Here is a 24,745-nt window from a genome sequence, read left to right on the forward strand (position 1 = left end):
AAGACCTAAATGCGCTAATCACAAGAAAAAGACAAGAGTTTATAAACTCGCGTGATTTTTTTCCTTATTTTCCTTTTTTCTAAACGCGAATAATAATTAATAAGAATAGTAAATTGATTTTAACAAGGGTTTTTTGGGCAAATTGTACTAAACACATTCGGTGATTGATCAGTATACTTTTTTACTTGATTATCTCTCTATTACGTTTTAAAGAAATAGAAGTATGTCGCGCCATCTTTAAACTAAAAGAGGGAGAGAAAGAGAGGGAGTTGGGGATTCCATTTATTTTAAGAGACGAGAAATCCAATCAGTTCTCGTTACTTCCTCAAACTAATAACTCGTGATCTATCCGTTAAATGTCATCGCGAATATTTGATAACAGTGAATAATAATAACAACAACAACGAGACTACAACGTTCATACTTCGGGATAATTTATATTTCGTTCATTTTACGATTAGTTTCCCCGAGTTAGTATTTTTTATTTTTTCAAGAAAAACATATATATATATATATATATATATATATATATATATATATATATATATATATATATATATTATACTTTTACATCAGAAAAAATTTGTTAAATTTTTAATCATTTTATATTTGTTTCCTTGATTTCTTTACCTTTGTTTCTTGTTTTTTTTTTTATCGGTGAGTGAAGGTGAAATTGAGGTGGGGGGTGGTCAAGGTATCCCTGATCAAGACAGTGGCCAAGAATAATTTATAATAATGTTAATGTGAATAATTCGTCCTTCTAAACCGTTTGTAAGGATATTCGAATAATTTTGACCAGAAGTTTAGTTTACCGACGGTGCCCTTAGGCTGGTTTCTATGTGAAAATTTGTCGATGCTTAGATATATTTTATTTATTTGAATTTCGCCCCTCTCCCCACACTCTTGTTAGTATTTACATTAATACAAGAACAATGAGGATGTTTATTCCCGTGAAACATCCACCCTTCAATTGTTAAGTGTATATATAAATATATATATATTATTTGTGTAAACAAAACTGAAAATTCGAATCACGAGTAAAGAAAAAAGATAATAATATCTCGATAACGAAACGGAAAAATTATTATTATTGTTTACAAATTTTCTAAATTAATATCGAGTGTGTCTATGTTTAAAAATAATAATTAAAATAATAATAAGAAGAAGAATAAGAAGAAGAAGAAGAAGAAGAAGAAGAAGAAAATGGTGATGTTTTAAAATTGCAAGACAACTATGAAGTCAAAAAGTTTGTTAAGTAACAACGACGAAGGTGAATTTAGGGTTTGTTCGTTTTCCTCGTTTTCCGAAGTGTGTCAAGCACCGACGACAACGACGACGACGACGGAGACGACAAAGACAAATACGTCGACGACAACGACGGTTTGATAAAAGTGCACTTCGCCACTCTTTTGGGAAAGTCGACAACACTCTGTGTGTGTGTGTGTGCTAAAATCGCTTTTGCAACTTTGCAAGGGAGACTAATTGGTCCTTGCCTGTTTTCCAAGACGCCAACGAGAAATCAGCATTTATTATTCAAGGTTTGTAAAACAATACGATCGATCATTATTCTTGTGTATTCTTCTAATATGTATATATGTGTGTGTGGGTGTGTGTATTAGACATATATGCTTGCATCATTTTCATTAGGGATCTCATATTTGTTCTATTTTTGCATTTACATTTTGTTTTTATTTGATTTGGTTCAATTACACTTATTTCTCCAATTTATTTGTTATTACAGTCTTGTAAAAAATTTTAAATAATATTATTATTTATAATAATATAATAAATTATATTTAATTATAATTTATAACAAATATATAAATTATAATATTATTATAATTGAGAGATGAAAATATAATGAAATATTATTTTCTTAAATCTTCAATGTACTAATCATAATATTTATAATTTATCATTATAATAAATAAATCGTAGTGTTTATTATACTATATTATTAATAACACAATAATATATTATGATCATATAGTAAAATCATATAAATTAAATATAGTATTTGTTAAATTAAATAAAATAATTGTTTTCTTAGATTTATAATAATATCGAACGGGATTGTTTTGTTTATTGAAAAAAAAAGGAAAAACAGGAATAATTTATTAATCTTTATGTTTGTTCATTGATTGCATCACTGTATGATCGAATTTGTTATTAAATTTCGATGATTTCAAAAATCTTACGAAATCCCGTCGCTCGGTGTGTTTATTTTTTTAATTCCGGATATTTACGTTTGAAAATGTAACTTTTTGTTATTAATTCGTTCATCGTGTTATGATACTTTCAATATTTATAATGAAAAATATTAATTGTTCAATTATTTCTTATATCCGAGTGTATTTTTAATTGATTTAACATAATTGTGTAAAATATATAGCAACATGATTTACGGAAGTATTCGTACTCATTTCTATCGTAAAATTTCAACAATTTATATTTATTTATTTATTTATTTACTTATTTACTTATTTATTTATTTATTTATTAATACTGTTTTGCAATAAAATTAATATCAATTTAAATGTTAAATAATTTTAAAATTGTTATATGTTTGCATATATAAAAATTGTGAAATAGTATATTGAACGTTTTCAATTATGTATAGGTTTACAAATATAAAATTATTTAAAAATATATTAATAATATTTAATATATATTAGCAGGAATATATGAATATATTCCTAAGGATCATTCTGTTGTATGTATTAGTACGGAAAGTAAACTGAATACAGATGAGAGACCCACTTTAGAAACGTATCATCTACTGATAAGCTTAATTTTGCTTCCTTCGCCATTTTCTATTATTAGCACTTGATAAAATATTTTTAGAACTCGCTGATTGATTACAAATCATAATTACAAATCTTTTACGAATATAATTAAAAATAAATATTAATTATTTTCAATGGATTATTCAATCTTTTTCAAATATAATTTGTCGGAGAAACATTTAAAAAAAAAAATAATAAACGTTCCCGTATCTCGGAAAGTTATTCTAATTAACAAATAATTTCTGTAAAAAATATTTATTGAAGATAAACAATTAAAATCATATCTACATTTTAATAATTTTTAATATTTCATTTTATTTTATTGTGGAATATTTGAACCGTTTATTCGTTAAATTTATTAACTTATGGTTAGTTGAACAAAAGATAGAAATGAAAATTGAAAAATTCATTAAACTAGATAATCTCTCTCTCATATTATTTATTATTAAAATATTATATAAATTAGTAGAGTAATTGAGTACGAATTGAAGAACTATCGTAATACTTCGGTGTATTACAATTTGTTCTAATTTTAAAAATGAATTTTAATCGATTGTTTGGCTTGTGAACGAAACGAACGAAATTATTGAACGATTTACAAAACGATGATTTTAATCAACCCGCATGTCATCGACATTTTCTACTCGTCTCATGTGTCGATATCTTTCAAATTTTATCGATGATCACGCATATAAATATATGTTTTTCTAGCGTGAGAAAAAAAAGGGTCAATCGCGTACAAGAAAGAATAATTTTCTTTTCTAATAGAATTGCATACCCTAAAGATTTTTTCGAAGTAGACATATAAACACGTCGTTTTATTTTCCTTGCTAAAAAATCAAAAGATGAATTGATGAAAGATTAGAGTACCCGCATATATCGATCTTCAAAACCGTGCATTTTTTATTTAAAATATTTTTTCTTTTTTTGGAGGGTTTTTTGTCCTACGTTAACTCGTATTAATCGCGAACTAATTAATATTTTTATCAACAATTTATGGAAATCTTAAATATACATATATACTGTACTTTAATTTTCTATTACTGTAAATAATTAGATTGCTTCCTAGTTATTATTTGGTTTCAAACAAATAGTGCAATAAATAATAATTATATTTATTATATTATTTATTTCATACATATCTAGAAACCTATATACATAAATACATAAATACATAAAAACATAGATATATAAATATATATAGATATTATATTTAGGGAATTTCTACTTATACGTTCACACACGTAATTTATACATATATATACAAATTACCTACATACATAAATATATACATACATATATATATATATATATATAACATGAAACTGTAAGAAGATCCAAACGATATTCTACCTTCCCTTAGATTCCCTTACTACGACTCCCTTACTATGATTCCCTTTACGAAACAACTTCGAAAACGGAAAACGGATAAAGTAAATAATGTCGCGCGAGTAAAACGTCGCGCCAGCCGTTTAGGGGCGTGTCATTTCCTAAAGTAATTTGTACTAGAGAGAAGTGAAGAAGAAAAGATCCCTTCGAGAAGAACGTGATCCCTTTTTCCGCGAGTGCTTTTCTTAGTGTCCTTCCTTACTTACACCTACACACATATATACGTATACACGCGCGTTATGATAAAGAAAGTCAGATAGAAGAAAAACAAAAATCAAATCAAATCGTTTCACATATTTTCGTTTGGCAGCTGGATTCTTCCTTCCTTCTTTCCTTCGTTTTTCAAATTTATTTCAACTTCTTTTCTTAAAAGGGATATGTATTATTTTTCTCGTGATGATAACAAACGTTTTATCTTTCTTTTTCTTTTTAATTTATCATTTAAAATTATAATGTGTATTTTAAACAACCCCCTCCAAAATATGTAAATAAAAATATTAAAGAATATTTATTGAATACAATAGCGCAATACCTTTTTTTAAAAGAAAATAATTATAATACTATCTAATATTATATACTATATAATATCTATAATATTTTATATATATATTTTTTGTATTATATATATTAATTTTAATTTATATAAATGCATATGAAATATATACCAATAATCTTTATTTTTGAAAATACTTTGATATACTTACGTTTTTATATAGATATGTTAATAATGAATTTTTCTGAATGAATGTCCAATCTAATAATAGTTGATATAGTATAGTAACAATTGAATGAACCATAAGGCACATGTCTTACAACATCCTGGCACGTGCGTAAACAGTTCTTAAGTTATTCAATCTGAAGCGCATAGAGTCATGAAACCTCTCGAAATATCCTCACGTTTTTATGTTAAATATTCGCGAGTATTATTATTCCGTCAAAAGAGAGAAAGAGAGAGAGAGAGAGAGAGAGAGAGAAAGTGCATAGGGTTTGCATCCGTCATCGCTTGCCTTTCAAATTTACGATCCTCTTTCTCTTTCTATTTCTATTTCTCTTTCTATTTCTCTTTCTATTTCTCACACTTCGTAGAAATGTGCTTACCTTACACTCACATATGAGTGAAAAAAAAAGACATAGAGAAACCATTCTAACGCAATTGCATCTCTCGTTTATGTTAGACGGTCATAAACTCGTACACAAAGAATTGTTGTTTTCTTCCAACACCACCAACCCCACCACACCCCACCACATCCCAACTCCCCCAAACCCTTTTCATAATTTATTTCTCTCTTTTTCTTCTTCTCTCTTTTTTTTTTTTTTTTTTTGTATTGTTTTATAAGTAATCTTTACGATCCTGACTTTTTGTTTTTTTATTTTTTATTAATATTACATTGACACTAGACAATACTTAGCGTTGTATTTCGATTTTTATATATGTATATATGTATGCATATCAGTTGGCTGAAAGCACACACTAAGGTGAATAATTTAATTTCTTTTTTTATACACAAGTTATGAATATTTTTCTTAAAGTTATTTTCAATCTTTGTACTTTTTTTTTGCTTTTTATTTTATTTTAATCCTTGTTTTAAAGTTGTTCAGTTTGAACGATTGATATTTATGTATAGGTATATGATTATATATATATATATGAAAGAAATGACCTAAACGTTCTAACACGTGTAAAGTTATATGAAATACGATACTTCTTCCTATTTGAAATCTTTCGTCTAGTTATAAATCGATCAGAAAATTTTGAAAATTCAAATCACAGGATATAATCAATGAATATACAAATTTGTATTCTATAATAATTATTCTAAAAATAATATAATTATATTCTAGTTTATATAAAGAAATAATTTAAAATATCTAAAAATTATAATATATTAGAATAATGTTAGAAAATTAATTGAAGAATATAATTTACAAAAAAAAATTCTAAATATATTATAAAACTTATGTTAATATAAAAAAATATATGAGAATGCATCACCGTCGATTGTATTCGTATTTGATTCGAATTTTTCAAAAAGAAAAAAAACGAAAAGAAAAAAAGAAAACAGAAATGTTTTTTTTTTTGATTAAATAATCATTGTCGTCATGACGAAGAAAAAGTCGTGTTACCGTTCATGTATGTGCATCTCTTATGGTTCATGGTGTATGTTATAGTGGTGGGGAGATACGTGATCCTCGGGATACAGGGAGACACGATGTGTGAAGTTTAGTTTTGCTTACGACGACCTTTAGTTCTACCGTTCTTGTCCTCTGACCTCCATTCTCGTATCTAACAAGGAATAAAAGTATAAACAGAAATAAATAAAACAAAAAGTAATATATGTATATATGTATATATGTAGTTCCGGTTGTGTTCGTTTGAGAAAAAAAAGAAATAAAATAAAAAAAATAAGTGTATCATTACATTACTAATTTTATGTGTTCATTTTATTTTCATTAAGACTTTTGATATGAAAAATCATATTTACCGCCACGTGATAAGACAAGATTTTTCACGAGTCACATGATCGACAATTCTTCAATCATGCAATGTAAGTAAATTTAATTAAAAAATTGTTTTTTATTTTATATTCAAATTTACATGATACGTTTCAGGAATTTTATTACTTTTGATCTTTCGTTAAAAAATAATTAAATAATAATTACTTAATCTTATTTTTTATTTATTTCTCCTTACTTTTATGCTGAATTTTTCTTTTTTTATTTCTAGATTCTTAAATTAAAAATAAGTTTATTAGTACAGAAAAAGAAAAAGTAATAATTTAATAATCCGTTCGTAAGATTGTAACACGACACATATAGGTCGTATATAAGGAAGAAAAAAAAAAGATAAAAATAAGTATTAAAAATGGGGTGACTCTCTCACTTTCTCTCTTTCTATAAGGTAGTGAAATTCAACGCGTCGGGTCGTCACGGGTAACGAGAATCGAGACGATAATGTTAAGGACTATAGAAAAATTCTCTTCGATTTTTTTTCCGTTCATTTTCCATTGATTTTGTCACGTAGAAGTTTTCGAAAAAGCTACCCCTCAAGATGGCAAAGTTGCTTTCTAAACGAAAGAAAAATAATAGTAATATTTTATTCCTACATGGTGCTTTTCAACATTTTGAAAAGTATTTTTTAGAATTTTTTTTAAATTAAGAAAATTAAAATTATTCGAATGCATATTTTCATACTTTCATTTTTAAAAAGTCAACTTCTAAATTTTGGAAATAAAAATATTGATTTTCTTCTATTATATTCTGAGATTTCTATTAATAATTCCCCCAATCATCGTAAAATAAAAAAAAAATAATTAAAAATATTCTTCCTTAAGACTCATCCATTTTAAGACCAATGTTGTTTTTTTAAAAAAAAGAAAAAAAAAGAAATCAAATAAATACATCAACTTCCTGATATTTTTCGCTTAAAATATATTTAAACAAAGAAAGAGAAATAATTGTGAGAAAGGGGTTAAGAGGAAGAGAAGTAAGATGCATTTACGTATTTACTAAGAAACTTTGTTACACGGACGTTACATATTTTATAAGATAAAATGTAAACACCATAAACAACGTGTAACGATGTTTCAAATGAAATAAACAAATAATGTGAAGAATAAAATAAACGTAATCTTGGGTATCACAGTGTGCACATTTATTATAAACAAAATTTAAATAAATATAATATAATTTATATATATATATATACACAATATACTTCCTAATTAATATTTTCACTAACCGCGTATACATTATTATTATTATAATTATTATTATTAATTTAGACCTATATACATTTAATGACCATTGTTTTTTAATGGAAACAATACTTTTTGTTAGATCATCGTACGAAAGAAAAAAGAAAGAAACATATGAATTATTAATCGCAATGATTAGACTAATGACGACTTACGAATCACGTGTTTATTATTATTTTTCTTTTTTTATTTTACTCGAAGAAGTCCAGTTAGTCGTCGTCGTCGTCGTCGTCGTCGTCGTCGTCGTCGTCGTCTTTATTATTTTTTTTTTTTCTTTCTTGCAATGTCGGTAAGTCCGATTACGTCCGGAGGATGCATTGTAAGCATAACATATATTCTTGTTATCGTACAGTTTCACCAAGGTTAAACCATTCGTAACTACATTCGTAAGACACTTCATCGTTTGTTCATCGTTCATGACTTTTTTTTATTTTTTATTTACTCTCTTATTTTCAATCATATTTTATTCCTACATTTATTTTTCGGGTTCTGTACTTTTTTTTTCTTCATTATACCAATCAGATACTGTGTGTGTACTGATATTTGTATTATATCGTATTAATTATTATACATTATATATTAATCATATTTTTATTTATTCCTCTATCTCAACAATATTTGAGCATTATTGTATTATTGATTTTGTAATACACAAGAACATTAATTTTTTTTTTAAAATGGAAGATTATACTGAAAGATTTTTTTTTATTAAAAAAACAACAAATATCGTTTTCTACGAACAAATTGTCGAGAGTTGTCCCAACAGCATTGGGTAAAAAAGAATTTTACAATCTTGCACGTATCCTTCTGAATCCTTTTCCACCTTTCTTGTCACGCTCGCGAGACGAGTCGTAGTTTACTGGCGAGTCGAATGGCAAAAGCAACGAAGTTCAGCGACTTCAAAAACTCACCGACCCCAAAGAAACGTACACACACACCACCATCATCACCACCACCATCACCACCACCCACCCAACAACAACCTTTGCCTATACCAATAAATTCTATTCCACAGTTACTTTTACCGTGAGAATGCATCCTCCTAAACGATGCTTTTCTTTCATTTTTTTCTATTTTATTTTTTTTTAATTTTTTTAATTTTTTGCACTTCCATCCCTTTATCTTCACTCTCGAACCTACCCTTTTATTTCTATCTTCGTTACTTTCTTCCTTTCTCTTACTTTTTTTCTTTATTTTTTTTTGTTTTTTTACTTTTCTCATCCCTTCACTTTGACCCTCACACTACTCATCCTTTTATTTTTGTCTTCGTTATTTTCTTCGTTTCTTTTTTCTTCTTTTCTTTTCTTTTCTTGTTTTTCTATTTTTCACATTTTATTTTTTATTTTTATCTAATTAATTTGTAGATTATGTAAATAATATGAGAAATAAAACAATTTTTGATACTTCAACGTATTACTTTAATTTATTTGCATATTACTTAGATAATCTACTAAATAACTGGATTTTCTACACTTTAACGATACCATATAGCTATATATATATATACTAAACCAAAAGTAAAAAAAAAAAGAAAATATTTAAAGAAGTCAAAAGTCAAAAGTTTTCGATTCTCTTTCTCTCTGACAATGAAAAGGAATAACGAATATACGTGGAAGGGCATAAATGAAGAAAGAAGTCGCCGTCCATTACGTCAACGTGCTATAGCAAAGCTAGTCGGGTCAGCTGGTCGTGAGCCAAGTTGTAAAATAATGGTACGTTAGTCTCGGTTCTAATCGTACGATCGACGCGCTTTTAAATTACGGCCCAATAACGTATATATGAACGAAAATTCTTCAAAATGATATATGCCGAATAAAATTTGGCCCACATAAAACCTCATAACTGAGACGCGGAGAAGGTGAAAGGGGAAAAGGGGATGTTTTAATAAACCTTTTTGTTTTCTTCTTCTTCTTCTTCTTCTTCTTTTTTGTTATATCAAATTGTCACGATTTTGAATACACACACATATGTAAAAATTTGATAACGTATTTAATTAAATACGTAGGAGGTTGCATATATGAACTGATATTATTTATCATGTTATTTTTCATAACATTTTTTTAATCGCTATTTTCAATTAATATACGAGTATTATGTTATATGGTGTGTGTATTACTGTTTTAAGGATAACAATTGAAGAATGTTAAGATTCACGTGGTGAGATGTAAACGTCGCTAAAAGATGGAATATTTGAGTTTGTATTTTTATAAATTAATCTTTTTTGTTTTTTTTTGTGTTGTTATAATTATATTATATTCTATAATATATAATTATATATTACAAAAGGTTTCATAATAATTAAGCTAAATAATAATAATAATAAAAATAATAGAAAGGAATAAAGAAAAAAAGAAAAAAACTTTCTTCTCTAATAGTGTCTTTCTAATTTCGACGCGTGTCGACTCGAACAAAATCTCACGCTCGTTTCAGAACCTAAAGGGTCCGCGTAGGGAAAGGTTGAGAGAAAGAGACCGACATATACATACATACATATATACGTATATATATGTAAACGTACGAAAATACATAGAAGAATAAGAGAAAAGGATAGAAAATATGAAAGTTAGGGGATGTTGGAAGTCGGGTATAAACCCCTATATGTACCACCAACCCTTGTCGTTTTGCTCATAAGTACGTGCCCTTTTTCTCGTTGCAAACTATGACAAGAAAGAAAGATAGAATGAAACAGAGAGACAGATAAGTACAAATGAAAGGAAGAAAAATTGTTGAGTGGATACTACGGCAGTCCCGAATGAGCCAGGCCCTTTTTTCTCGCCCTTTTCATATATATATATATATATATATCCCGCCTTTTAAACGGCCTTAAAGCAAGTCACTTTCAACCTGACATTAAGTGTGACCGATCGCCCTACCGATGCTTTTTAAAATGGCCACCCAACTTAGAAGTAAAATTTCTTGCCTTGGATGACGTAGTTGAATTGTTGAATTATTTTTTCTTTCTTCTTATTTTATTGTATTTTGTTTATATTTTTAATTTTCTTGTTAACAATTTAATCCTTTTATTATTAGATTAAATGAAAAATAAAACATGGATTTATCCTTCCCTTCCTTCCTCGCACCCTCCTATCCCCACCTACCACTGTCACCAATTATCTTTTAGTCTAATTTTCTCGTGTTATCTTCAGAGATGATTTGTACGCGAGGAACGAGATCTGGTTATCTCGCTTGGCACACGATAATTCCGTGCAAAAATGGATAATCGGCAGAGAGTGTGTTTTCCACTTGGGCACGTACCAAGAGTTTCGGATGATGTCACATGGCAACATCCTTTCTACAAAGTATTATACTAACCATTATACTATATCGCGTATTCTATGCGTCTTCCAAATGTTTCAACATTTGTTCTATTGATATGTAAATTCAAATATATGAAACAACAAAAACAACACATATGAAAATATCAACATGTTTTAGATGATTAAGAATGAAAAAAAAAAAGGGAAAATTATTATTCTAATTCGAATTTATAGCTCCGAACTATATATGTTGCATTTTACGTTATGATTTTGTAATTGTTTATCTGGATGAATAATCCTATCGCTATTTTTCGAATTTTTCACGTGATACTTTTTTCTGATTTATATATGACATAACTAATCTTACTTTTTATATTTTTTCGAGTATTATTATTTTATTTATTCCATTGTAATTGTCGTATTATTTTGAATGTTTGTATAACTTATTAAATAATTTAGAATTATATTAAATCAACATTTTATAACAAAACTACAGCAACACATGGCCGGAACATCCTAGTATATATATATATTGTATATAATGTTTTGTCACACATGAGAAAGAGTAGGATTACTCGTGAACGTGTTTATATATGATCGTGGCGTTTAGAGCTACTACCGTTCGTACCAAGTCATTATTTGTTACACGTCACGAGTTACATTGTAAGTAAGTTGAGTACGTGTAAAAAAAAAGAAAAAGAAAAGAAAGAGCGAGAAAGAAACATAAGGAACGAGGGAGAAATGGGTTCCTTTATCGGTCAACTCGACTCCTGACGTTGTATCGTCTACATAGAATCTATACACACATTTGCAATTCTACAATGTAGATATCAACATAAGGTACTCGACAGTTAGTGTAGGATTTCTTTATGACTTCAAACTGCATGATCAGCAACATAGTACCACGATAAAGGAATTAAATTCAAGGGAAACTACGCGTCGATAGGTTTTAAGGGTGCTTTCTAATATTTTCTTCCTTCCTTCCTCATCTTGTAATATATAATTATTATATATTATTTTTTATTTCATTATATATATATCAACTGTATATCCGGTGAGGGATGGATGGTGGTAGACATTTTATTTCGTAGGATAGAAAAAAGGAAATATATCGTGAGTTTCGAAATAAAATTTTAAAATAAAATATACTTAAGGGATGGAAGAGCGATAAATTTTAGTGAAGGATGAAAAGCCAAGAAAACAAAAGCCAAAAAAAAGAAAAGAGAGAGAAAAATAAGAAGTAGAATAAAAAATAGGAGATGGAGGAAGGTAGAGAGAGACAAGAATGAAAAAAGGGGATTGATAGGTAGCTGATAGGTAGGTGGTAGGTAGTAAAATTCTTGGACAACTGGTGAATGCACGTGCACGTGATCGTGCATTTTAATGGAACGAATGAACCTACCTACCTACCTACCCACCTACCAACCATAACCTTTCCATAGTAAAAAATGAGTCGAATCACATGCATACTCTTTTTGCTCCACCTTAACGTTCCTTTTCACCCTTACTGTTTAACATAACTTTAGTAAGACTTTAGAGGGAGCGGGTAATTCAAATTATATAGAGGATAGAGGATGTTTTCAAGGTTTTTCTTTTAATTTAACGAAAAGAAGAAAAAAATGAAAGAAATACATACCTTTCTCTCTTCTTCAACTACACCAATCCCTGTACACATTTACAAATGGTGGAATTCCCTAGAAACTCTTACTATATATGTATATGTATAGGTTAGCAGTTAAAATTAATCTGTGTGGTGATTTTGAGTTATATGATCTCGCGGGATCGGCTCATCAATCTCAAAGAATGGTCAAGAACGAGACAAGTTTCACGTTTCCATCTGCTTTTTATAGAATAGAAAAAACACCTCCATTCCTATATTTTTTTACATTTCTTTTTTCTTTTTATTGCTTTATCTTCTTTTTTTTTTCCACAATTTTTGGAAATTTTATTTTATTTGGATATGTGTCTTTTTCTTGTTCAGTTTCTTTTTCTCCGAAAATCCTTCGAAATTTTTGTGTTAGTAAAAGTTTTACATGAATTTGAGGTAAGAAAAAGATGTAGAAAAAAGAAACAAATTTATAAATTTCATTATTTGTTTGAATTACCCTTATCCGTTTATTATAATATATTATGGGAATATTATATAATATATCATAGGAATTTTAGTATTTTTTTTAGGTGGGATATATTAAACCTAAGTTCATTCTTTCCTACGTTACAGATGATTATTCTAAACCTTAACTAGAAGAAATTTCGAGATTCCACGTAATCTAAACATTTGGAAATAATTTTAATCTGTACTTAGATACCAGTTATTATCTTTTAACATCTGTAAAAGATGATAAAAAAATTAAGAAGGTTACGATCGTATCGTACGTTTGTTGCAATGAACTTTCAAGTTCTTAATGCCAATTAATAATATTAATAATAATAATAATTTTATTTCTTGTTTTTATGTTAACACTTTAATATCCGCACGTCTACGCAGTCAAACGTCGGCAAGAGCTGTGGTAATATTTTTGAAAAATTAATTTAAAATAACTGTATTAAATTCAAGAAAAAACTAACATAAAAAAAACACACAACAACAACAATTTAACAACAAATTTAATTTTATATAATTTTAAATATATAAAATTATAAATAAATAAGAGCCAAAAAAAATAATGGTTGTTCGGGCTATCACACACATGTTGTGTATAAGCGGTCATTAAAGTGTTAATATTCTCTTCATTTTATTATCAGATGATTATTAATAAAGTATCATAATAATATTCTAGACCTTAATTAGGAGAAATTGCGAAATTCCATTTGATCGAAACTTTTGAAAATAATTTCAATCCGTATCGGATTTCTAGTTAGTTTCCCTTAACATCTGTTAAAGATGTTCAAAGAAAATGAAGAAATTTACGATCGTTGCTGTATTTACAAATTTGTAGAAAAAGAAAATGAAAACCTATTATAAGAAGAATTTGACGAAACTTTGATGAGAGAAAAAAAGAAAAAGAAGAAATAAAAAAGAAAACGAAAAGAAACAATGAAAAGAAGCGAGAATAAGCAACACATGTTTCGAACGAGACCTTTTTTTTGTGTTTCTGGTAATTAAACGTTTTATTATCTTCGAACGTGAAGATTGGAGTATTTTCTATCCCATCAAAAATTGAATGGATTTCTCTATAAAGAAGAAAAAAACAAAACGAAATAAAAACCGTTTTTTTTTTTTCCAAAATCTAAGAAAAAGATTCACACTACTTGACAAACTTTATCCAGGTTTTTTATATTGGATTTCTTTTCTGTATTTGTTTTGGTGTTTGTTTCGTTTTCATCTCTCTATCTGTTGTTTTATTTTAAACAATGGATTACACATGGTGAACATATGTTGAAAATGAACCCTTGTATTAAATTTTGAAACTGTGAAATTTATTCTTAAGGTCTTTTGACCTGAGAGACAGCTTCATCCAAAAATATTTCGTTTTCTTAGCCCTATGAGTGATAAATAAGTAATAATTCAAGCTCAAATAACGCAAGGTCGTTCATTATAATTATTATTATTATTTGTTTGAACTCATTAGGGCACGATGGGATTAAAAGTGTCCCATCTTTTTTGATGTACCGTAATGCACGCTAGACTAGGCACAGAGTTCAATAATAACGAGAATCTTAAATAATAAAACAAATTTACATCATTCCAATAATTATTCTCTAATTATTGCAAAAGGAAAAAAGAAAATGAACAAATATATCGATAGAAATCTCGATAATTAATTTCGAAATTGATGGATTAACGATGAAAACACGATAAGAGTGTTAATGAAATTTTCTCATTATAAATGATCATTAAATTAAATAGAAAAATAGATAATCCAATAAATATAATCTAACCCCATTTTTGATTTGAATTTCCAAGTGACGAAATATCTAATCCAATATGGCGAATAACAATATTCATTAATTTCAATATAAACTGTTAATAAAGTTATCCCTATCACAAGAAATGATTTTTAATAGAAACAAAAATAAAATAACAAGAAAACTGGATAAAATCAATCCTGATCTAACCTAACATTTGAATTTCCAAGTAATTAAATTTCCAATCCAATATGGCCTCATAAGAATATTCATTAAAATTCGATACAAATAAATATCATCACATGTAATACCTAAAATCTAAATAAACGATAAATGATAATGAAGTAAAAAACTTGGAGGATGTTTTATGACAAACAAAAAAATAAAATAAAAATTTATAGTAACGCCTATCCTATTGTACAGTCGTATACAAAATCCAATAGCATTTTTACCTATTCTTTTTTCACCTATTTGGGAACATACCAATGAAAAGTATTTCTTTTGTCCTTTTGTCTCTCTCTCTCTCTCTCTCTCTCTCTCTCTCTCTCTCTCTCTCTCTGTCTCACTCTCTCTCACTGAGTCTCTGTGCGCGTGTGCGTGGAAAACCCTCCGATTTGGAGTGACTCTGTACTTCCACTAAGGGTGGAGCTTAAAATAAGGGTGTTACCTCTCCTGGCTTAGCTACCCTGTCAGCGCAAACGGCATTTCAAGCTTGGGGTAGAGACTGGGGGTAAGAGGTGGAGAAAACATTGAAGAAAGAGAGAGAGAGAAATAGAAAATGTGAAAGATATAGAGAAAGAGAGAGAAAGAGAAACACTGGGAGAGTGAGAAATGAACAAATTTCGTCTAACTTCCCAAACATCGTGTTGCAAGCACCGAGTACGTTTCGTCTAATTATTTTCTATTTAACCTCCAGTATCTTTATATACATATATACATATCAGTACTATTATTATTATTATTATTATTATTATTATTATTATTATTATTATATTTATTGTTATGTTCTTCCATTATTAAATCTCATTGCAAAAATGATCAATTTAATTTATCCGATTTCTTAAGTTGAAAACAAACACGTGTGTTAAAATTGTTTAAAAAAGAAGCAAGTGAAAAGTGTATTTTACATCGAATTAGTTGTTAATTCTGATTAGAGAGAAAAACAACTATAAATATCTAAAGGAGTTTGTTTGAATAAAACGAAATAAAAAAAAGAGAGAAATAGTTTAGTTATCCAAAGTTCGTCAATAATGGCAGATCGTGAAAAAGAAAAAGATAAAGAAAAATATAATAATAATAATAATAATAATATTATTATTAATTATAATATGACACCGGATTTCAAGAATAATAGCAATAATTCTACCATCGGCATAGAAAGTGTTAATAGTCACATGGAACATTGGAATTGCAAACTGCAGGAAAATATTATCAAAGGTATTAGTTCTAGTCAAATTTTTTGTTATTTATGTTATAATTAATTCGAAAAAATATATATATATAATTATTATATATAGTTAATAATATACGTGTGAAAAAACGAGATAAAAAAAAACAAGTAAAAAAGAAATAATGGAACAATGGAGAAAAAGAACGTGGAAGATGAGAGAAGGTGGTGGAGATGAAGGTGGAGGTGCATGGGAGAAATTAAAAAAAAAAGAAAAAAAGAAAAAAAAGAAAAAAAAAGAAAAAAGAAAATGATGCATTATTCAAGAAAAATTTCCATTCCTGAGAAGTCTTGGTAGAGATAGGTAGCTACATCGTTAGGTTGCTCTCTCGCTGGCGTTTTAATGACGGGTTTTGCTTGCTCCCTTTGCCCTTACTTCTTGTAACGAGGAGTTTCGACGTTGTTACGCCTTCGAAAGTCCACAATATATAACGATACTAAATATATATATATATATTTTCTACTGCAAGGTACTGCAAGGTACTCCAAATGTTCCGTTGTTCGCGAGGATTTCAAACCACAAAAATCACACATTTTCAGCAATGAGATTCTTCATATACCCAAAAAATAAAACAAATATACAGACAATTAATTAACTAAGTTTTACAAGCATGGTTTCCTTTTTTTTTTTTTTGAAATTTATTTCATATAAATTAGTTCAAATCATTCATTCATTTATTCATTCAGCTATTTGTAGATAATATTATATTGTTTTAATTCAATTACATTAAAAAGATATTGTTTTCAGCAAACGTTCGTTCAACGTTGGATACAAACCAAGATCTGAGCAATTGTCAGTATCTCAATCAACATTATTCTCGTAATTATTATTATCAAAATCATTATCATCATCATCATCATCATCATCATCGACGGACCAACAACAACAATAACAACGATAGCAGCAGCAAAAATTACAACGTTCCTAGCAGTAGAAGCAACAATAACAATATTACAAATAATAATAATAATTTGGTGAATAATTCAACGAAGGAACAACCGGAAATCGGGATGAAGGAAAAAAGTAAAACAGCGGCCCGATGGCGCCGTGAAAAAGAAAACAAAGAATATCTTGAGCTTGGAAAACTTTTACCTCTGCCATCAACCATTACATCGCAGTTGGACAAAGCTAGTATCATCAGGTTAACTACTAGCAATCTCAAAATGAGAGCACTCTTTCCACATGGTAAGTATATTATTTCAAATTTGATTTTTTATTTATAGATTTTTTCCTATTCCATCGAAAAAAAAAAAACGAAAAAAAAGAAGAAGATAAAAATAAGCTAATAAACTTCGATTTTATATTATTAGGGTGAATCAAGAGTTTGTGTGTTGTTAAGTTAACCTATAAGCTGCCATGGTCGCCATTTTGGAATTCTAGAATTTTACGTACACCTATATAGTATGCATATATATATTTATTAATTATATTAATTATATTATTTATATTATATTATTTATATTATTTATATTATATTATTATAATATATATATATAGATATATATAACTCTTATCCAGCCAAAAATTTTCTAAATAAAAATATTTACCGATTAATATTTGAATATTTTCAAAGTAAATTTTTACTATAAACAATTCATTACTGTTTTCAGTTTCAAAACTGTTATTAAAATTTCAACACAATAAACTCGCAAATTTTTGGTTTAGCCTAATATCAAAAAAAATATTAGACTTACATTTTAGCAAAAAGGAAACTCTCTTTTACTGTCTACCTATTCCTTTTTCTTTTCTTTATTAATTCACCTACCTACCGGACAGCTACCAACGTAAAGGGCAAATAATATCGGATGAGATGGATGTGATTGCGCACTTAATGCATTGTTAGCCCCTACTGCTTTGTAAGCAAAGTATGGGGGCTGTTATAACGTTACAATGGTCTCTACACCGACTCTTTTTTCTTTTTTTACACTAACACATACATATATACACGCTAACATCATACAACCCACAACCCACTACTATTACTTATACGTTTAAGTTCTTTCCATCTTTCCTACGTTCTATCTTTCCTTCCTTCCTTCCTTCCTTCCTTCCTTCCTTCCTTGTCATCGGCGAATTGAATTTCAAGTGGCTGCATCCCTCTACAATACGAACGCTTGCTTTATTCTTTTGACAAGAAAAAAAGAAGAAAAAAACGACACAGTATACCACCCCTCATCGTATGTATATGTAGACACTTTTTCAGATCGTTCCCATTTTCTCACCTTGATCGAATATTATCATACTTGATGGTTCTATGGTGGTGGTCGTCCTCGTCGTCGTTTTTTTTTCTTTTTTTTTTTTTTAAGATTATACGGAAAAAGAATAAGTAAAATTGTTTCGATTTGATGTTAACGTAGAATAGAAATTGAATTTTTCATGATGTAGTCAAAGAAAGATCTCTTATCTTTCATATATATATTCTTATGTGCAAGATTTAGATCAGCGTTTGTCAACTTATGAATTGTAGTTTGTGTTATTTTGTTAAATACAATTTTGAATAAAGGTGTAATACAATATTATTATTATTTGTATGTATTTGAAGTTTATCTAGATAAATTTAATTAACACTAAAACACGTACGTAACAAACATAATTAATCTTGGAATTTGTAACAAATTCGATTACAACCTAAAAAGGTTATTTTCGTTATTCGTTTTTAAATATAAGATGGTAGATTTGTTCGCAATTCAATTGGCTAAAATTTCATTAATGGTAGAAATAGGTACACATGAAGTGTTGGTAGGGGTTTAGTGTTACAAAAATAAAATATAATTTTCATATTCAATTAAAAAATAATGGATGATGTGCACGAAATAACTTTAGCATAATATTACTAATCAATTAAATGTTTAAATAAATTATATTCGATCGTCGAGTATAGTTGAAAAACGCTGCTTTAAAAAAAGAAAGAGAGTTAAGTTTCAAATACAAAAATATATCCTCTAAAATCGAATAATATTGATATTATAATTCATGCAAAATCATATAGGTTTGTGGGATGTTCCCAAAAAAAGAAAAATAGCGACAAAATAAATATTTTAATTTATTGTTTAGGTTTGGGAGATGATTGGGGTAGCAGACCACCACCTAGTAGTCCTTTGGAAGCTGGTATTAAAGAATTAGGTTCACTTTTCTTGAAAGTAAGTATCTAACATAAGATATATATATATATATATACTTTGTAAAAAATGTTGTTCAATAAATTTTACATTTCTTTGCTTTTTTTTGTTTGTTTTAGACTCTGGACGGTTTTGTATTCGTCGTGACACCTGACGGAAAAATTGTTTACGTTAGTGAAACGGCAAGCGTTCATCTAGGAATGTCACAGGTTAAATTTGTACCAATCATTTCCTCTCTTTATGATTTTCTAAATATTTTTTTTAATGACAGTGCAAAATACGATAAACTTGCACATATAAAAATACGTTTTTTTTTACTTATTATTATTATTTGACGATTTTTCCTTTTTCTTGTTTTGCTTTCAATGTAATCAACATTAAAAACAGTTCATAAATATTCGTACGATAATAGTTAATTGTAAAAAATAAATAAATAAATCTTTATAAAAAAGAAAGATGTAAAAAAAATTGATAGAGAACAAAAGAAACGAAAAAAAGAAGTATTTCCGGTACCGGGAATCGAACCCGAGCCTCCTGGGTGAAAGCCAGGTATCCTAGCCACTAGACCATACCGGATTGGTGAAAGGATGTTATTAATTATATTATTTCATTAAAAGTTCAATTTTTTAATATATAAATATTTGTTGAAATAAAACAACAACTCTAATATTAATAACAAATATTTTATCTAATTTTTAATATTCTTTTTCCAAATACATATTTATGTATTTCTTTATGTATTATTTTTCTTATTATGTCTTATTAGATATTATATTTTTTATTGTTATTTATGTTATTATGTAAATTAATAATAATTGTAATTATAACACTTTCTCATTTTGTCGTTGATTTTGATTGTTTTTAGGTTGAATTAACGGGCAACAATATATACGAATATATTTGTCAGAGTGATCATGAAGAAATGTTTTCGGTATTGAATCTACCACAAAATCCAGCCGATTTTACCGATTTTATGTTTCCACCGCCAAATTCGAGGGGTGAAATCGACCTAGAACGTATTTTTTTTTTAAGAATGAAATGCATCTTGGCTAAAAGAAGCGCAGGACTTGTTACAGAAGGATACAAGGTACGAGACAAAATTAATCAAACTATAAAATATATTTTGATTCTTTTTAATATTTTTTTTTCATGTATTTCTTTTAACACGTTCTATGCCACGTGTACCACCAGTGGTACACGTTAAACTTGTTCTAGAAGCCACGTGTACCACCGGTGGTACACTTATCATTAGATTTTTATTTAATGTGTTGAAAATATATGTTTATAACAAATGTAATTCTGTAAAAAAATATTTCTTATAAAATATTATAAGATAAATATTCTATATAAATATAGAAAATGCAGTATAGAGAGAGAGTTATATTTATAATAATTAATAGTTACATGTAATGGTTGATTTTGATAAAGCAAAATTTAGTGGCCTGAATAACAAGTCAGGTTAAAAGGGCTTGGCACGGAACGTGTTAAACGAGATTTTTTTTTTTAATAGTAGCAGGAAGAGAAAATTAATTTTTTTTTCTTTTGCACATACAAAAAAATTAGTATAACATTGAAGCGAACAATAAATGGACGGATGATATTAACATAACAGAGGTGGTATAACATAAACCATGGTTCAAAAGGAAAATCGTAAAATCTATATATATATATATATATAATAAAATTGAAAAATACCGTGTAAGAGATACGGGAAACTTTTGAATAAGTTAAGTTGGTACGTTATTGTCATAGTCACGTACGATATGAAGAAGAAGAGAAAAGAAAAAACACGAATGAATGCATAACAGGTAGATTTAACATAAATAAAAAGTGGCAGATGCAGAATATCTTTTTTTTTTTGTTACCCAAACTATAGTTATAAAAGTATTACTATAATCTGAAATTGATCGATGTCGCGAATGACAGTGCTCGATATACATAACTGATACAGCTTAAAGTGATTAATTGCTATGGATAGAAAAAGGATTATCCCTATTTTTCGTTATTTCCGATTTTTTATTGATCTTTTAATCATTTCGATATTTCTTAGTTCTTATTCATATTTTTCTTTTTATTAGAACTTCCTGTTATAACTGACTTCACCGCTTTTCTAGGACTTATAAGACACCTGTCAAGATAATTATTTATTACGAATTAAATTAAATTAAATAAAATTGAATTGAATTGAATTGAATTGAATAGTATTAATTAAAAATGATAGATGGTTTGAATAAATCTTAGATAAATGTTGGCAATTAAAATCACACACGAAGGAACATTATTTTTATTGACAAATATTTATCAATATATTTATATATTAATTTAGTCAGCGATGTTATTCGTCAGATGCAATTAAATAAAAATTGTATTTGTAGTTTGTGTAATATTTGTAATGTGATTTAGAAATTAATCGAAATTGTGACGTTTAATAATTTGTTTATAAGACACCTATCAAGATAATTATTTATTAAGAATTAAATAGAATAGAATAGAATTGTATTAATTAAAAATGATAGTTGGTTTGAATAAATCTAACCATAAGATAAGTGTTGGCCACGCAAATAGAATGCTTACCATTCTTGTACATAATGGGTTAGAAGCCAACTACCGGTTCTTTGTATGTCTCTAAGTGCCATAGAAAAAGCTACCCTCGTTTTTCTGGCCCCTTCGAAGCTCGTCCTACAGCTTACGGGGGTCGCATTCATGACTTGCCGAAGTCACAATGTTCTCTTTCTCTTTCCCTTCAATATACGACTTTCTTATGTGTGTGTGCATATGAGGAAAAGAGAAGTGTCACGGTGACCATGATCGTTTAAGCACGAGAACGATCTATTTGGCAAACATTTTCTTTTTCGAGTACTTAACTGATTCCTTTTTCGTTGGTTCGTACCAAACCAACAAACCTTCCCTATTTCAACTTTGATCATAGTTATTGTCATTGAGAAACATATGTTATTGGAATTTTTCTCTATCATTTAGATTATTACTAAACCTATTGAAACACTTTTGGGGAGAATTAGTTGTTTCATCGAATTAACACGATTTATTACTTTTTCTAGGTTGTGTCATAAACGAAGTTATACTTTGATTGTACAAATATGTATTTTTTTCTTTTTTTTCTTTTCTTTTCCAATCAAATCTATCGGTGAGATTAATTTTTGTTTACTTAACAAACTAATTCGTCTTAATAAACTATATTTTTGTTAATTGATAGTTTATAAAATAATAATTCAAAGTATGTACTACTATTTGAATACATATATATTGTTTTATTATTATCTTGATAGATGTCTTACAAACAAATTATTAAACGTTACAATTTCGATTAATTTCTAAATCACATTACAAATATTACACAAACTACAAATACAATTTTTATTTAATTGCATCTGAAGAATAATAATAATTTTGACTGGTTTTGGTAGAGATAGCTACGTCTCAACTGTTGGTAATTCTAGTGTTAACAAGACTCAATTATTAATATTTTTATCCTTTTTCTTAATTGCAAATGAGTTTGAAGATTCGCCGACACCTTGACAAAGAGTATAAGCCATTCTCGTAATGAATATCGTTTGAAGATCTTTATAGGGATGTGATTTTTTGAACGAAATTGAACTTGTTCGTTCACCCTTCTCAGAGATTGTTTTCTATCTCACTCAGTCACCCACTCACTCTCACTCTCTGTGTTTTTCTTCTGTTCATTCTCCATTAAACTCGAATATCCCCTACAGTAATAGATGAAGAGAAGAAGTCCTTAACATCATGCTCCTATATGCTATGCAATTTTGGTGCATATAGGAGAAACATATGCAACACCCGATGGTTATATACATGCATACATATAGGGAAAAACTCAGGGTGATGAACGAGCCTATTTGCCTAACAAATTATTGTGTCGGCATGTGTACATCAGGGTGTGTATACCACCACATACAATATATACACCACCTACTCGAGACACGAGTAAAAATACCAACATACGAAAGTTTGACGCTCCGAACAAATATTATTTATCTTTTCTTCTTCTTCTTCTTCTTCTTCTTTTTTTTTTTTTATCTTCTTCGAGCATTCAATTAGTAAAAGGAAGAGAGGAATTGGTAATTTGCCAGGGATGAAAAAAAGGTGAAGTGATTGTTGATTACACGAGAAAATTTGTACTTTCCCTATACGTTGGTACTTCATAATATTCTCTCAAACCATTGAAAGATGATCCTTTGCTTCGTGGTACTCGTTCGTTGCAGTATCATCAACGATTTTTTCTTTTTTATCATTCATGTATATACCACCACGTCCCATTAATTTCGTTTCACTCGTATACTCGTCATATAGTATGTAACAATACTTGATGATGATAACGATGACGATGATGATGATTATTATTATTATACAGGATTTACATATGCAATTGGCTTATCTTTTAATTAGTATTCTATATTCAAGGGGGTAACTTGCATACATGAACATCATTATTATCATTATTATCATTATTATCATTGTCATTGTCATAGTCATACTAGTCGTTTGATCAACGACAATTAAATCTTTCTTTTGTTTTATTATTTTTGTACTTTTTTCTTTCTTTTTTAATTCTTTTTTGTATATTTTTTTGTTTTTACAGGTTATACACTGTTCGGGTTATCTCAAGTGTATCATTGAAAGTACAACTGGTTCGGAATATGAAGATGGTACTAGTAGATGTATCAGAAATATCTGTCTTCTTGCCGTCGGCCATTCCTTTCCGACGTCCGCCATTACTGAAATCAAACTTTACAATAATATGTTCATGTTCAGGGCGTCGTTGGATTTAAAGATGTTATTTATCGATTCGAAGTAAGCATAATAATTCATGTTATTAGAATTAATCAAAAGTTTATCTAAATGTTAGAACGTGTTTCTATTTTTAAGATGGGATAATATATTTCTTGAGGTTATAAAATTATTTTATATAGGTGCATGTGAAATATTAATATAAAAAAAAATAAATAAATAAAATGAACTTTTGGTTAACCCTAATATTATGTAACAACGAATAAACAATATTATCTATTTCTATTTTATTATATATAAATTCTTTTGATGCCAAGGGGTGTGGCGGGTTAGGATAAAATTCATTTTTGTTTGATATTTATAAATTCATTCGGA

At 28.1% G+C, this 24,745-nt stretch overlaps 1 protein-coding gene and 1 non-coding gene across 2 annotated transcripts in view; one reads left to right on the top strand and one right to left on the bottom strand.

Moving 5' to 3' along the window:
• The first annotated feature begins 524 nt into the window (after nt 1–524).
• Nucleotides 525–24,745, top strand: part of sim (bHLH transcription factor single-minded) — a 31,905-nt gene continuing 7,684 nt past the window's right edge. The window contains exons 1-7 of the mRNA XM_089179492.1: nt 525–1,538; nt 6,632–6,721; nt 17,232–17,669; nt 19,539–19,624; nt 19,723–19,812; nt 20,469–20,690; nt 24,222–24,433. Of these exons, the coding sequence (XP_089035618.1) occupies nt 6,694–6,721; nt 17,232–17,669; nt 19,539–19,624; nt 19,723–19,812; nt 20,469–20,690; nt 24,222–24,433 (1,076 nt within the window). The 5' untranslated portion in view covers nt 525–1,538; nt 6,632–6,693. The remainder of the gene's footprint in view (nt 1,539–6,631; nt 6,722–17,231; nt 17,670–19,538; nt 19,625–19,722; nt 19,813–20,468; nt 20,691–24,221; nt 24,434–24,745) is intronic.
• TRNAE-UUC (transfer RNA glutamic acid (anticodon UUC)) lies at nt 20,108–20,179 on the bottom strand. Its single transcript has one exon. It is a non-coding gene; the product is annotated as a tRNA-Glu (tRNA).

Source organism: Polistes dominula, unplaced genomic scaffold (genome assembly GCF_049000335.1).
Source record: "Polistes dominula isolate Pdom_NZ unplaced genomic scaffold, Pdom_raw_medaka contig_27, whole genome shotgun sequence".
NCBI lineage: Eukaryota > Metazoa > Arthropoda > Insecta > Hymenoptera > Vespidae > Polistes > Polistes dominula.